Source organism: Caretta caretta, chromosome 1 (assembly GCF_965140235.1).
Source record: "Caretta caretta isolate rCarCar2 chromosome 1, rCarCar1.hap1, whole genome shotgun sequence".
NCBI classification, from domain to species: domain Eukaryota; kingdom Metazoa; phylum Chordata; order Testudines; family Cheloniidae; genus Caretta; species Caretta caretta.
Window position 1 is genome coordinate 12,755,743 of NC_134206.1, and position 16,642 is coordinate 12,772,384.

Here is a 16,642-nt window from a genome sequence, read left to right on the forward strand (position 1 = left end):
GATTTTTTAGCCAGACTTTTTTAAACTTTGTTTTTTAATACCAGTTTAAAACTCCAATGCAAATAAGGCCTTTGGAATGGAAGAAAGAATGGTCTTTAAGGATTCAACATCCCACCCCTTCTGGGGAACTCACAACACATATGGAGATCTCCAACAAGTCTCCAAGCAAAACGAGCAAACACCAGACTTGATGGTCTCAATTTTTCCTATGACCTAAAAAATGATGAAACTTTCATCCCTTCTTATATCATAAAGAAGGGGGAGAAAAGGTACTAAACGTTTTTTTCCCCTGAGCAGGTCACCGTTAAACATATCTATGAAAATTCCAAAGTCCTCTCCCTCTGCTGACGTCAGGCGGACTCTACACAGAGTTAGAATGTGCGATCTGATTAAATTACAAGTTTCTCATTCCCGGCGGAGCTGGTGGTGAAGCCATTAATGGAGTCTTCACTGATTGATTGAGTTTTACCACAGACTGAAGATCCCCTGTGGGTTTGGTGCGTGTAGCTCGACCGGTGAGAATGATATAGGTCCTGGCAGGTAACTCCATGGACTTTCTTTTTGGTGCCACTTGTGTATTTTGGAGGCCAGTTGTGGCTTTGGGGCACATAACTGCCCTGCACTAAGGGTAGAAAAGGATCCAGATTGTGACTTGGAGAGTTATAATCTGCTTCTCAGTTTCCTGCCTGCTCCAAGTGCCGGGGAAAGTAATGTATCCCAGCACTGTTCCTGCCACCCCTTATTCTTTGGGGTGTTGATGCAGCTGTGCTGGCTGGTGCCTTGGGAGATGGCACCAAGGCTCATTCCATTCCCTGCTTCTTCTCCCACCTTCATGGGAGGGGACATAGCTCCCCTGCTATGCTGCTATCAGCAGTATAGAATGGCTGGCACAAGGGAGCAAGAGGGAAGTGCCTTATATGCCTCAGGATGACCAGAAACTGGGTCATTGGGTACTCTGTGTGTATGTGTGTTTTGAACTGGGTTCACTTTATGGACGATTAATTAATTTCTTTTAAAGATCTTTGCTGGAGATCAGGTAAATTACGCCCACTGCCCCCAATCTTCCATTCCACCCCCATCAACTCTTCACTTCCTCCCACCTTTCCCAACTCCGGTATCATAGTGATGTGGGGGGGCAGGGGGGTAAAAACCTAGATACAGCTGAACACAATTCTGCCGTGTTTCTTAGGAAATACTTTATTTCTCTGAGCATTTACAGGCTATTCTTAGCTTCCAAGAGTGGCTGGGCTCTGTCCCTTGCTATGACAAAATTCTGCCATTGGGCAGTGAGGTGTTCATTTTGAGGGAATACATGGGCCTTGGGGGTCTCTGCGACCCAGTCACTGTACACCACTGAATAGTTAAACATGGTTCAAGGTTTTGAGAACCAAGACCTGGGCCTGCGTAGCCCCATGGCAACAACCACCTTTCAAAGTCTGTTCAACTTTTTATTAAAGATACAGACAGAGGGAAAACAGTGAAAACATTTGAAATATAAAATATTAAATAAGGCTTTCATTCTCACATCCTTTGTTCTCTTTAGTTGTAGACAATTTTTACAGGGAAAGCCCCCATTTGACAGATTTTTAGATGGTATTAAATGTGGTAAATACTGTCCATTTTGGGGAAAAGAGAAAAAGTTTGTTGAGCTGATTTACAGCTGTTGTTGTTGAAGTCCAGTCCTGTTTCCCTGAAGAACAAAACAAGACAAATGCGCACATAAAAGAGTAGAGAAAAGAACAGCAAAGACAGAAAATTTAACTTCTGTCTCTAGCGTTGACTCTCACTTGCAGCCTCACCGCTGGAGAAACACAGACCCAGCATAGGGTCTTATCAGCCACTCCAAGACCTGTCAGCGAGGCTTGGAGACTTGTACTAGCATTGGGCAGTTTAGGGCATTGCTTTTAGCTGCCTCACTGGTCACAGACTCACTGTAGTGTTGCAAAAGATATAGTTGTCTTGGTCGGCTCAGCCAGATGTTTGTTAAACAGAAGGGGAAAAGAGAGACTAGACAGGGAAGAGAAGAAATAAGGCAGGGAGGAAAAGGACAAAGGAGGGAGGAGATGAGAGCAGGAACCCAAATCTCTCACATTCCAGGTGCTATTCAGGTTTTTGCTGAAAATAGTGGCGGTGACAATGTCATTGGTTCCCTCTCCCTGGCCCAGTCTGGTCAGGATGCCTGCCCGGATCAGGATGATGAAGGCCCAACAGTGTTCTGGTGGATCCCGGATCCCAGAAGATGGTGGCAGTGGCAGCCAAGGTGGCACAGCTGGCTGTTTGCAGTTCCGCAGCGTCCTCCACATTTTTATCTCCCCGCAAAGTTTCCCTTTTAAGGACCCCAAAAACAGGTGATGGGCAGAATAGCTGCAACTCTTATTATGTTGTCCACCAATTTCTGAAGTACCAGGTTTGATCCATGTATTTCCATTTCCATCTTCTTTTGTTTACCAGTCACAATCTTAACACAGTCAGTTGGCAGTGTCAGTAACCCTTTTTGTTTGGACCAATTCAGTGTTTCTGTCTTCTTTTATTGTCTATCTTCCTATCTTCCTTTTGTACCTTTTTCTGTCAACATTCTTTATTATGGGTGATTGTGATATTTTATGAACCTTCAGCAACTTCCCAACAGTTACGCTCACAATCAGGGCAGGCCTGATAGACCCCCAGTTATTACAACAGGCATTTATTAGGGTAGTGTTCCCAGTATCTTCCCCGCTGCTGAAACCAAAGGTAAAGCTGGATAGTTTCTGGATCTTTCCTAGATCCTTTCCTCTCTTATTATATCAGCTTCTCCACTAGTTCAGAGTTCGCCTATTTTCCTGCATGTTTTAAACATCAGCGAAAAGTCTCCTCATTGTCTGGTTCAATAGGAAGAACAGTGGGTCTTGCACACTGTGTGTGTTTCAGTATATTAGCTGCTTTGGCTTCTGAGGAAGACTGCGCAGCTGAACTTCAGTCTTTATTTAAATTGCGATACATGTGATTATGTTCTCATATGCGTGTTACATAAATCCGGTGTGATGTCTGAATGGTTGTCAGTGTGCAGTGGTTTCCCTGTATGTCTGTTGTGCCAGCCCCTTCAGAATTGGGGGTAGAATTCTACTTGATCCTTGACATTCTCTCTATCTTCAAAGGCTGATTCCTCAGTCGCCTGCTTTGGTGTGATCCTGATTTATCTTAGCACTTCTTCCTCTTCCCTTGAGAAATATATTTCTGCTTCTGGGATTTGTCCAGTCAGCCTTTGTGAATACTGAAGGAAAGAGCTAATTCAATAGCCCAGGTTTATCCCCTTTTTCTGTCAACACCATACCTTGTTAGAGGTTCTCCAACGGCTATCACTGACTTCTCATGAAATCCCTCTTCATTATTTACACACCCTAATCTTCCCAACCCTCTTTGTTTTACATTTTTAATAGCACTGTCCTTACATGTCTCCATCTACAGTTTCTCTTCTTTAAACCACTTACATTTAATGCAGTTTATTTTCTGGACACATACCATTTTCCATCCGTTTCTTTTTCCATCCCTTGTGTTATTCCATCCAGCACTACCGCTTTGGTCCAGAATCTGCTCTGTTGAATTTCAGCAGCCTTCATTTCCCCTTTTTCAGTCTCGCTTTAGGCCTGCTCACAACCCTGACTAGATTATGTTCCCTTTTGTGTAGCTGCTAACTCATCTCTCTTTGCATCTAGTTATGTCCTTAACGTTCCTCAAAACTAAGTCAAGCGTTCCTCCTTTTCTTTTACTTGTCACTCATCTTGTAAGGTAGCAGCTGCACAAAATATCTACTGACCACACTTACTGCTCAACGTATGTGTACATAAGCAGTATGTTCTTCTCAGCAATATGCATGGGCAACTCTTAACATTTCATCTTTTGGCTCTTGCAGGACTTGAATAGTTTCACAGCAGCCTCCCTAAATAGAGACAGCTAAGCTGGCTCCTACTCGTTGTTTTGAAGCTGCTTTATAGCCCTCCACAGATGACATGCTGGTAAAGACAACTGTTCCCTGTCTAATACTTTCACCATTGTGGCCACTGGTAGAGCTAGACCAACAGCGGGGAAAGTGTTAATGCAGACAAAACCTTTATAACAGCCAGCACTACATGGACCAACTGCAAGGGCTCAGTATGGGCCACAATTTGATAATGTGTGGGAGATGGCATTCGTCTTTGCTTCCTGTCCCATTTTATTGTGTACTGCTGTAATGTCTTGCTGTTCTGAGTTAAAGAGCTGCCATATTCTGCCCCAGAGGTAGCTGCACTGCAGTTGGGCTGAAGTAATCCCGGGGCCCAGATTCACACCTATGGCAAGTGACACTTACAGGGAAGCCGCTGAGAGTGCTGGGTGTGAGGGGCTTGTAGGATCAGACACCCTGTAAAGTACCTTGAGAGCCTTCAGGTTTAAGGGTACTATATCAGTGTGTAAACTGAAAACCTCTGCTCAGTGCAGATGTTGTTTGGGGATTAGAAGGGCTAAAGTCATAGGAAAACAACTTGCTGGTCAAAAGTGGTCTGGGGAAAATTTTTAAAAGACTGGAGGCCTAAAACTAAGAAGTTGTACATGGATGAAATGGGAGCTGTTGCCAGTGCTTCATGCACAAAAGTGTTTCAGTGAGAATTTGCCAAAAAGTTAATTTCACAATAACAGAACTGCTTCATTATATTCAGTGTATTCGATATTGTGTTGTACTGTGCATTAGATTATGACCCCACTGGGTGGGTTACGTATCTTCTCCTAGCTGCAGCATCAAGCATGTTGATGATGATGATATGCTCTCTTCTGTGACTCAAAAGCATGAGTACCAGCCTCAGGGCAGATGGTTAAAAACCAGGGCACAAACCCCAAATTGGTGGTGAGTTCTCTACTTAGATTTCACCAACCAATTACCAAGTGTAAACTCTTCAGGCACTATAGCAGCCTTAATGTGGGTCACAGATGGTCCTGTTGGATACTCCCATCTGTCTCACCACCCAGATAAGCTTGTCTTTGTGGTAGATGGCCCTTACACCAAGAATCACAGGAATATTCAGCTTATTCCCAGTCCCAAAGGACCAGTCACTTACTCCAGGTCAAGTGCACCTTAGATCACACACCAAAGACAATCCTTGTAGCCAATCTATAATAAACTATATAAAGATTTAATAAATAGGAAAAGGAAACAAGAGTTATTTACAGGGTTAAAGCAGGTAAACATATATACACAATTTAGTTACTACCTTAAATTTCAAAAAGTAATGAATGATTCCAGACTACGCAGTTGGGGATCTCTTGCTTATGCCTAGATACCTTGTCCTGCGGAGTCCAAGCAGCATAGAAATCCAGTTCCTTCTCTTTAGAGATTTTTATCCCCTTCCTCACTTACGCTCTTAGCTGCAAACCAGGGGCATAGCCATGGGTGGGCCACTTAGCATCCAGGCCCACCCAAATCTAAACAAGGGTGCAGTGCTGCCAAAGTGACCCGGAGCATCACTTGAGCACCTGCAATCTGTGACGGAGCTATGCACTCACCCTTCAGAAAGCTACACTCTGGCAGTTCTGCCCTGCCATTTTCGGAGCTGCCCCATGCACGTGCCCAACTCGGCAGGTGAAGCCCTGCGTGTGGGGGCACTGGGGCTAGGAAGAGGGTATGGCATCAGGGCAGAAGCTAGGCCAGCACAGTCTTTCATTGCCCGTCCACCCGAAAGTCAGACCCCACCCAAATTTCCACTCCTAGCTACGCCACTGCTGCAAACTCAGCTGACGGAAGGAATCCACTTGCATGACTCATCTTCACAAGGAGGGGGCAAAACAAAAAATGTCTTTTGTCCTTTTTACTGTTCCACAATAGTGCATCTGGTGTCTATGGACCTTCCCTGTTGGGCAGAGCATAACACCGTCTGTTGGAGACCAGCACAAATTAATGTCTCTTTCCTGTCTGGTGATTTACACAGTCACAGGGGCTTGCAATACAAACGGTCAAATATTACCTTACCATAGGGGATAGAGGTGTTACAAGTGAGATTAATGTATGCAGCAATCCAATAAAGTCGAAACAGTAAACACATTCTTATCATCTTAATCCCCATTTTAACAGTACTAGTGCGTGGAGGAGCCAAGCTGATTCCAGCTATGTATTTGTCAGTCTTCAGTTGAGACATGGAGACCTTAGTATGAGCTGTCACCTGGTCTGCCAGCGTCACAGGTCACAATAAATCATCATGATTTAAGCCTAAATGGTTGTACTGGTGTAATTCAGTGCTGACAATACAGCGTGTGTTATCAGCCTGATATCTAGGGCATGCAGAGTCTGCGATCATCTTGAAATAAAGTAACGAATTCAGAGATTGTCTGTCTATCCGGACGTGTGCTTTCAGTCAAACGGAAAACATTTTCCTGTTTATTCTTTTCAACAGGGAGCTTATTATACACAGCCTGTGTATGCGGCACAGCCTCACGTCATTCATCACACCACCGTGGTTCAGCCAAACAGCATTCCATCAGCTATCTATCCAGCCCCTGTTGCTGCACCTAGGACTAATGGTGTGGCCATGGGAATGGTTGCTGGGACCACCATGGCAATGTCAGCAGGTGAGAATTAACTCTTGAATATGGCCAGTAAGGGGATCCCTCAGAATATCTGCACAAGTAATGCAGCTCTGTTGCTGTGTGATGGGGGGGGGGGCGGGGGGGGGTTGTAGCTGATTGTGCCATGAGAAATAAAAAAGATGCCAGCGCACACATATGTGTCCATTTTAAATTCAGTGCCTGTCTCTGCGGTCTTTCCTCCTACGGTGCACAATAAGAATTTGCCAGAATAAACTCTGCAGAATCAGTCTTTAAATGTTGATGTAATATAGCACATTGCAACAAAGTAATTTCAAAACCAGTTTATACATGATTGCTTCTGAAATGTGGCCAACAACCCTCAAAGTTATTTCAGGGATTAAATTAAGGAAGCACCCAGTGCAAACTACGTTTTGTTGTCCCTGATTTCCATAGCTAATTGTGCAAAAGTGCTTGCCACAGACATAATGAGTTTTTTCCTGCACTAAAAGGGAAGCTAAATGTAGCTTTATTTGCCAACCTCAATTCCTTTTTAAACAAAGGTTCAATCCATTTGCTCCCAGTAGTGGTTTAACATTCACATTTTCAAAGATAACAAAGTAGACCCTCCAACTGGCTCACCCTATAGGGACACATTCTTAAGACTTTAGGTGTATTATTCATATGCTGTTCCATCTGTTCCAGGAGCAATGTAATAAGCAGCTTCATTCCTTATTCACAACACTGTGACCATACCCTCAAGTTCCTTTTATAAGGTACTTATAATGTTGTTGAAGATGTTAGTATTAAATATTTTGACAACAGAAACATTAATGTTGGCATATGTATAATTCCCAAATTATATGTAACTTTTGCTCGATATTTAAATCCTGATAAAAGCAGATTAATTGATATCACCTAAAACAAAGGACAAAGAATCTTTTTATTTGCACTACAGTTTATATTTCTGTCCTTTGCTGATATTCAAAAAAAAATTGTCAGTATTGCTCCTTGAATTGTGCAGCAAGGTTTTTAAAGACTGTCACAGCTATAAATTCACAGTAATATACTGCAAATCTTCTTTGCTTGCTCCAGTAATCTGCGAATCAAAAATAGTTGTTTGTTATGGGAATCTCTGTCATGAATGGCAATGCCACAGTCTGTGTACAGCAGGTACCATTCAAATGGACAGTTCTCTTTCCTGTGGTACGTGTAGTATTCCCTAAATTTACATTAGGAAGGAAATGCAATTGCTCCATGTGGCCAGTGGCCAGTTTTTAATGATTGTACAATTAAAAAGTTCTATGGGTATAATTGTTTTAAATAGTCATTCTGAATATCAAGATGACACTTAGAATAAAACAGTCTTGAATTGTATTCTCACATCACACATATTCCAAAGGCTGTGTGAAAGTGCTGTTTTGAAAGCCTTCAGAACTATTGATGTGTTAGCAACAATTGACTAGTGGACTTCATAGAAATTATAGGTGGAAGAAACCTAATAGGACATCCAGTCCATCCTTGTCGCCTGCTGACATAGCTTGGCTCCCTGCACAATATTCGCCAATGCTCTAAGTAACTCAAACAATTGACATTCCTCCCTTTCTGTGGGAGGTAATGCCCAGTCTCATAAACCTGATCATGAGTTAATTTGCCCTGATAGACTAAACTTCATCCCATCACTTTCAGTTAAAACGTCCCTTGTAATTTACCCTCCTTGGTGTTTATGTACTTCACATTTTTGTTGTGTCTGCTGCTGTAACTTCTTCCATCATCTTTGCCAGGCTGCAAAAGTTTTCAATGGGCCACTTTTTATATGCCTCTGGAAAACCTGGAGAAAGGAAGCTAGTAGAAGAATTGAGTGTATGCAGATATGTTAAGCCTAAATTAATTCAGAGTTTTGAAGAGGTTCATTAAAAAACTTTATTCTGTTCACTGTTTTATCTAACGTTGCCTACTTGAGCAAAATGCCTGGGATTGAGTCCTCACTAGCCCAGTAATGTCTGGAAGAGTTAAAGAAGAATAAAGGCAGCGTGCAGTATGTTTTCCCCTCAGATATAGTATTTGTGGCACAGTGCTCTGTGGACAGTGTGATATGTGAGCTGAAGGTGTATATCTGTTCAGTTTCAGGCATCCTTATCACAAAACTCATCCAGCAGAATGCTGTAAAGTCTTGAGGGTGTTAATCTGTAATACAAGGCCAGTGGCAACTCTCCCTCCCTCTCATGGGGCCTGATGCTCAGAAGTGAGGGTTCTCAGCACTCCCTCATTTCCCTCCCTTCATTTCCTCTCCTTGGCAGCTGTGTCAGCTGTCAGTTGGATCAAGATCTAGGAACAGGCCAGTTTGAAGCTATGCTTTTGCTCCCAAGTTAGGTGGTGGTCACAGAACTGATAAATGAAATCCTCCATCACTGAGCTGAAGACACCTCTATTCAATGCTGGCAGTTTGCACATAAAAGACGCTATGTTAACAAGAAAGCGTCTCGAAGTGTTGGCCCAGCCACACAACTTCCGTAATGGTAGCAGAGATTGTGGGCAAGTGTGAACTAGAGCTGGAGGTGTAATTTCCATCTTGGATCAATGTACGTGCACTGGCTTTGACTGACCTAGAGTGCTGAAAATAGCAGGGTAGCCCCAGGGGCCTGGGTGGTGACTTGGGCTAGCTGCCCAGGTACAACCTGTCCAAGCCCACAGATAAGTCCTCACACAGCTCACCGTGCTGCTGCCTTTGCTGCTACGGTTACACCTCTATTTTTAGTGCACGAGCAAAGCTAGCACATATGTCTGCTGGAGCTGGAAATTACACCTCCAGCTCCCGTGTAAACATACCCTGTGTGTAGGCAAACAAGGAGCCATTCTGTGCTCAGCTACAGCCGCACTGAGCCTCTGCAGCCTGCCTCAGTCAGAGCAGGGAGGCTGGCCCCAGTCAGCAGAGCCACCCTTACTCTAAATGCTGTCTGCCCTCTCTCTCTCCTCCCTGTTTCAGGAACCCTGTTGACCACTCCACAACACACTGCAATTGGAGCACATCCAGTTTCTGTGCCAACGTACAGGGCTCAAGGAGCCCCTACCTACAGCTATGTACCTCCACACTGGTAAACGTGATGGCCAATCCATGTAAGTGCTGACACATGTCTAACGTGCATGAGGTTTTTAAAATCTTCATTGTAGGCCTTAAAGGTGAGCTGCAAATATCAAGCCACTGTAGCAGAACACACTGCATGTCCCAATAGTAGCAGTCAGCATAGCATTTACTTTCCCCTTTCTGCAGAACTGCAGATTTTCTCCTTTCTTTATGCCTTTGTAAATACAGAAAAACCTACTAACAGTAGCCTCCAAAAAGCCGAATAGCACAGGGTAATGAAAATGGAGGTGCTCCAGCTGGTGTTCATGCAATGCCAAACCCACCTTTGTCAGGCCTGCACTCTAATGTAAAGCTTTACCGGTGACCTCAGCAATGTTAAGACACAACGACTTCCCAAACACGTGCAACATGCTGCAGTCAGATGTGCTGATCTTTTGATAGAACTGATACAAAAGCATGTCGGGTCCCTGGTAAGGTTTTGCTTTAGAGTGCAAGTTCGAGGAACTCCGGGCACGTCTTCCTTTCGGATGGCTGTTGGAGATGGCAGCAAAAACCTTACGGAGCCCCGGGGTGTGTTAGCGAGAGTGTTGTTGGTAATATGAAGGTGGAAAGGAATGTACGAGTCTTTCCCTTTCACTTCTGGCCTCCATGCTTTGAAGGTTTTGGGTGGATGGCTATGTCCTGCCACAGGCTTCGCTGCCACTAAATGTCATTTTGGTTTGCTGCTATTTATTGGGACAGCGTCTCTTGCTATCTGCTGTTGTTCATTTATATATCGTGGTGGCCCTCACAGGGCCCCCATCAGGACTGGGTTCCTATTACTCTTCGGGTCCTGGGAAACCCAGCTGGCTATTTAAGCCATTCCCTTTGCGCTGCCAGACAGCCATGGGGGAGTGGGGAGAATACCTGGCCCAGCCTGCTCAATTGCCATGCAGCGCCTCTCACAGCAGCAAACGAAGCTCTGAGATTTCCCTGCATGCCACACAGGTGAGGTGAATGCATTTGCGTCTCAAATTCGTCCTGAGGGCAGTTATCGTAAACAAATCTCTCCTCACAGAATACATTATGTCTGACTAATCTTTCCTGTGAATAATTGTTAGCTGAGAACATCTCAGCTGAGTATTTCTAATTCTGTGTGTGTGTTTAAAATGGATTGTGAGATGCACTGACATTGCTCGAAGGCCAAAGCCCTCTCTCGTTATATCCGATAGAAAACCCATTCAGAGGAAACCTGTCTGCTTCTGCATCTGTGCTTCTAACTTTTTCCTTTAATTTGTTTGTTCTTTTACAGATCCGGAGTCAAACATTGTATGCAACTACTCAAGTCTTACATCGGTGCTGGAGCAACTGTTCCACAGCACCAAGTCTGTTTGCAAGAACAAAACAAAAAGTGCAAGGGTCACTTTATGCATTCTTTAGTGTTTTTTGTAAAAGCTGCTTTTTCTAATCTTCTGTCTCTATTTTTTCCTCTTCTCCCCCCAGTCCCACCCAAATTGTGAAACACCACATACTGACACTGAGCAGTAGCCAAGGTCTCTCTTTGATCCTCTCATTTTAAAGTTCAGAATATTCACTTTTCTATGGTGCCCCATTCAGTGGTGCAAAGATCCCTGTTGGTTGGTTGGTTGGTTACTTTTTGTTGTTGCCGAGAGTCTGTTTTATTTGACTAGTAAGAGCAATTGATGTTCAGGGTACTATGTGAAAAGCACATCATTGGTAGGCAAGTTTCTTCCAGTTTGGTTTCTTTTTTTGTTTGTTTGCTTAATAATATAAATTATTCAATTTTCCATAACACATTACAAGAAAATTGGTGTCTTCCAGATAGGTGTTGTGGTAGGCTATAATTCATTCTCCGCATATAAATACTGAGCTCATTCCTTCTTCTGTAGGATTAAGGGAATATAAACCTTATTAGTGGCATCACACACTTGTCTTCGGAAACAGAAAGACTGTTCACCACCAGGGGTTTGTCTGCTTTTTAAAATTGGGGGAATATACTCCATACAATGAGAATAGAGATGGAGGGGAGATACACACTGCCATAGGAATTGGATCTTATTGGGGAAACAAGACACCCCCTGTGCCGGTCTGTATTAATTTCACTGTGTAACAGACAGGACGGTTCCTTTCACTTGCTAACACAGATGTATGCTAGGCAGTTGTAAAAGGAAACAAAGGGATTTCCAGTTGTTAGTTGTAATAACCTCCACAGGGGCCAGCGATTTGGGAAGAGAAGTGGAGAAGCTGGTGGAGAAGAGTGTTTAAGGTAGAGCTAGGGAGAATATAGGTCTGCTTTGCCCTGCATCCACTCCAGGCTCAGTCACACCAGTGTGAGGTTTGTGGCTATATCAAGACCTCTTTTTAGTTCAAACTCACTTGGGTGCAATTTGTATCATGATGTAACTTGGGTTCTGAAGCAGGTGAAAGTGTCTCCAGTCACTTTGATTGCTAATTGAGCGCAATTACTGTACTACTGGGCAGATCATAACAGTAAATTGGGGTGCCAGTCTTGTTTCTCTGAATACAGTTTAACTCCATAGTAGTCACAGGGAGAGCTTTATCTGAACACAGTTTCTTACATTGTAGAGAACAATAGTATTACAAGGCATTCGCCAGTGGATGGGATGATACAGGGTGCTAGAGGTCACACTGCTTTGAACAGAAAAGAATAGGAAATATGGTGACTAACATGAAGCAATAGCAATACATTTGTTGCCTTACTGGCTAAAAGGCACTTACCTGGAGGAGATGGAAAAATGGGGGCAATCAGTCATTTAGTTTAATTAGAAACTAAAGGCAACAGGCTTGCACAGCCAATGGGACGTGAGTAAGTCACTGATTTTTTTAACCCTGGAATTCCCAAAAGGGAGAGCTGGTGTCGTCAGCCATGTGTCATTTCCATTTTGTTGGCTCTTCGTGAGGTGTCTGAGTAGAGCAATAAGGTTTTGCAGAGGGAAGGAGGCAAGAATACAAGTATTTAGAAATGATGGTGAAGGTACCTCTGATTTATTTTTCAGTTATTATCCCAAAACACAGCACACAAGACAGAGGAGGCGTTGTTTTGTGTTTTGTTTTGGTAGAGAAAAATGTTGTTGTTTTTTCTCAAGCTGTGCCAAAAGAGTTCTGTTCACCCAAAGGCATGTGTGTCTGCAGCTCTGATTTCTCTGGGCCTCCAGTACAATGGTAGTGGGCCAATCTAGAGTCATTTTTTAAAAAAGAATCGAATTAACAGAAGTATTGATGGGGAATAATTTCTTGTGCAGCCAGCAGGCCTGGACTCGGTCCCCAGCCCAAATTAATGGTGTTGGCCAATCATAGTTAAATGTCTGTGCTAACCGCTGGACTTGGATCATGCATACACTGGACCTTTACCTTTAGCTAGGGATGACAAAAGAGTAATTTGCAAGGGGGAACCTGTTTGGGGTTTTTCCCCCAGCTAATGATTCTGTTCTTCTAGATGCCAGATCGTAGAATCTTTTTTAAAAAAATTATCAAGGCTTTCAGCAGCAGGTTAAGGCTCCAGTCCAGTACAGCGCTTCAGTACAGGAGTCATCCCATTGAAGTTTAAAGTCAAGCCCGTGCTTAACTACTTGCCAGCTGAGCATCTGCAGCTCTCATTGAAGTCAGTGGGAGCTGCTGGGCATCAGCACCTTGCAGGAGCCTGGTTTTAACTGGGGCATGTCGGGGCTGCTTTCTCTGCTGCTGGTTTTGTTGTTGGTGTTTATCCTGGTCTTCTACCAGATCAGATGGTGTGTCAGCAACTCTGAACCGGGAGTTTATTTTTTTGAAGGAACTCTTTTTAAAGGAGTCAAGCTCCGATTCTCCTTCCCTGCCCCCAAAGCAAGCAAACTGGCAAAGCCGGAATGCCGTCATTTTAATCACTTGTATTTTTTATTTTTAAACCAATCATGGGGGAGGGGGAAGCAAAATTTCATAAGAATTTATACCGCGTGGTACTTTGTGTTGCACTTTGATTTTGTAAAAAAGAAAAAGGAAAAATAAAAAAATTAAAAGAAAATATTCAGTGTTAACCTATGTAGCTTTGCAAAGTCCGGTCTTAGGGTTAGTACTTAAAGGGGAATGTGTGTTTTAACTGACGTAATTACTGTACTTCATTCTTTCGCTGTTTGTAACTCACTGAAATTAAATCCAGGCAAATATCAGGGGGATTTAAGAGCACTCAAATACCCTTTTGCCCTCACTATATTGTAGGTTTCCTATTAAAGTGACTACATATCGAGGTTAATCTGTCAGTCGTGTTTAAACATGCTGTACTGAACAGGTACCATACAATAAACTATGCTAGTAAACATGATGGTACTAGAATTTACAGTCTCAAGAGCTGTGTTAGCACACTTTGGGCTATGTAAACTAGTATGTTTCAAAACAAACATCCTCAAGTAGCTATTGTTCTATTTGTATGTAATAGACGCTGTTAATTCAGGAAGCAGTTAAGATAGGATCCCTAAAATGTCACAATCCCCTTTTTCATGTCTAAAAAGAAAATACTAAGCTTTTTATTAAAAAGAGAGAAAACAATTTGGGTTTGAAAGCTTCAGTGTGCCTAATAGAGCACAGAGAAATCATTCTAGATTGACAAAGAACTCCACGTTAGCTGTTTGTTCAAAGGACGTTTAACTTCCCCAAAGCAAAGCTCTGCATTGCAGTGTTGAAGTTTGGAAAGCAATTTAGGCCTAAAACTGACCTATTTTCCGTTACTACTGACTAAGGTTCTAAAGATAAAGAGGAAATCCCTTTGTTAAGGGGAGAGAGATACTGATATGTGTTGCCATTAATGAGATCGGCTGAGTGTTTTTTCGTCACTTGGATTAATAGCAGGTCTATTCCATCTGACCATGTTATGCATGGGCAGAAACGTCCGTTAGCACAATTGGAGTGCAAGGATGTAGAATCTATATAGCCTATCTATACAGGTAGGGAATACCTTTGATTAGCCACCACATTGTATAGATGCTGCCAGGGTTTTATTTAGAGTTTTCCCATAGAGAAGAACCTCAAACCTAAACAGTCACACACAGGTACACATTATAGAGTTTGAGTTTTATTGCTATATTCTGACTAGTACATTGCAGGATGTTGGATTGCAGTGCCTGCTAAAGTATGCAGTAGTTCATAACGACCATTTTACCTCTGAAACAGTAATTGCTTATAAGGAGGGACCCAAATGTAAACACTCCTGACGTTTAAGAAGGTTCAGAATCCAAACCCAGGACCAAATTTTGCAAAGGGCCTCTGTCCCTAACAATGGTTCCCAGCTAAAACTCTGGATCCACTCACCCCATGAGTGTGTTCGAAATCTGGATCTAAATGTTGTGGCTTGTGCCCATTTCCAGTTCCCAAATTGACTGGCTTCTCCAGTGAAGCCCTGCTACCACGCAGTTCTTTAATACCTTGCCCTCATCTGAGCAAAGGACAAGAGAGCTCATGTCCCCTCAGATAGGCAGGGGCTGCAAAATAGATCACTGCAGCTGCAGGCCCAGAAGAAGCTTCTGGGCACCAGAGTTTTTAGTGCAAACTTGACTTAGCTGCTGATTGACCACAGTCACTGCCTTTGATTGACACACATTGGAAAATGGAGGCAAGATTATTTGCAGAAATACGGCTGTTAATTTGTCACCAGCTTTATAAGCAATGATTGTGGGTGCACTAGAAAGTTACAGTGTATCATGGAAGTGGCCTTACAGTGAATAACTGAAAACATCTGCAAGTGGCTAAGTCCAGTTTAGTTATTTCATAACATGCAGGACAAACACAGAGCAGTTGTTCCAGGCGTCATTATAGAGAAGAGCTAGGAGCGTATTGGTCCAGTATAATAAGGAAATTGCAAAACAGACCTATCACATGATTGATTTTCCTGGTGTCTGACATCCAAGGTTAGGAGAGTGCCAGGAAAAGCTGACTCTGCAGAAGAGTGCTGGGGTATTTCAGATCATGAACAAGAGACCAAATTCCAAAGTTGCTTTGTTCTAGCTCCCAGGACAATAGATTCTGCCACGGTGTGCCCCCACCCTCCCACCCCCACTTTGCTGTTTTTTAAATACTATGGATGTGCTCTTAGTTCAGTTCCTTAGCAGAGAGAGATCCCCGTGACAAAGCCACTAGCCTGCGGAGTACCAACGAATACCTTTGTTGGCCATCTGCTTTGGAAGGGCTGAGAGAGGCTGAGCTGTCTGTTCATCCTTAGAGAGGGGCTCCAGAAGAAGACTCAGGCACACTGGTGGGGAGCAGACTGGGGGAAGCCTGCGCTGCCTGGCACCGTCCAGCCTCATTCGAGTTCACTTTCAAACAAGAGAGAGGGGCTAAATTCCAACCAACAAAAAACCCTCTGACCCCTATTTTAGTTTCAATAATGTTATGGTCAGTTGCAACACTAAACCCAGCGGGCCTGATTCCCACATCACATACAGTGGTGTAAATTCAGTTACGCTATTAACTGAAGTGAGATTACCCTGGATTTATACCTGCAACGCTGAGATCAGAAACTGACCTGGTGCGTTCCCATTTGATGCTGAAATGAGGGCCTCCCATAGCAGGGTTGAAAGGACCCCCCTCCTAAGTAGTAAACCATTTGCAGGAGGCCAAAAAACCCCAGAGGACATAGACCCATACTGCATTTTAGACATAGGAGCTAGATGGATTGAGGTGGCAACCCTAAATTCTATTGGAGATCAAGACATTTCAGCTCAATCGCAGAGCAAGATTAAGTCTAGTAACTGCGGTGAATGCCAGTACTGACTCCAGTCCGGGTGTACCAAACTGAATAGTGCCCATGGGATTTTGCTGTCCATGCCTGGAAGTAAATCAAAGGAGCTTAGCTGTGGAGTGAAATTACAGTAGGCTGATGATTAATTTGCATTTGCCTGGTCTCTGCTTGGATGATAACACTTCTGGTTGTTGCAGTATCGGATCCCATCTGTAAACTGTTATCCTAGAAATATTCCATTGCCATTTTTTAAATAGAAGTGTCTGGGAAATAACAAGGCCAAGAAACATTCCAAAGCTAGTAAAAGC

The 16,642-nt window shown here is 43.3% G+C and overlaps 1 protein-coding gene across 13 annotated transcripts in view; it reads left to right on the forward strand.

The window, feature by feature from the left end:
* Nucleotides 1-13,628, forward strand: part of FAM168A (family with sequence similarity 168 member A) — a 364,217-nt gene extending 350,589 nt beyond the window's left edge. For all 13 annotated transcript variants that reach the window (XM_075125991.1, XM_075125996.1, XM_075125994.1 and 10 more), the window contains 3 exons: nucleotides 6,396-6,570; nucleotides 9,512-9,642; nucleotides 10,902-13,628. In XM_075125991.1, coding sequence (XP_074982092.1) covers nucleotides 6,396-6,570; nucleotides 9,512-9,624 — 288 coding nt within the window. In that variant the 3' untranslated portion in view covers nucleotides 9,625-9,642; nucleotides 10,902-13,628. The remainder of the gene's footprint in view (nucleotides 1-6,395; nucleotides 6,571-9,511; nucleotides 9,643-10,901) is intronic.
* The last annotated feature ends 3,014 nt before the right edge of the window (nucleotides 13,629-16,642 follow it).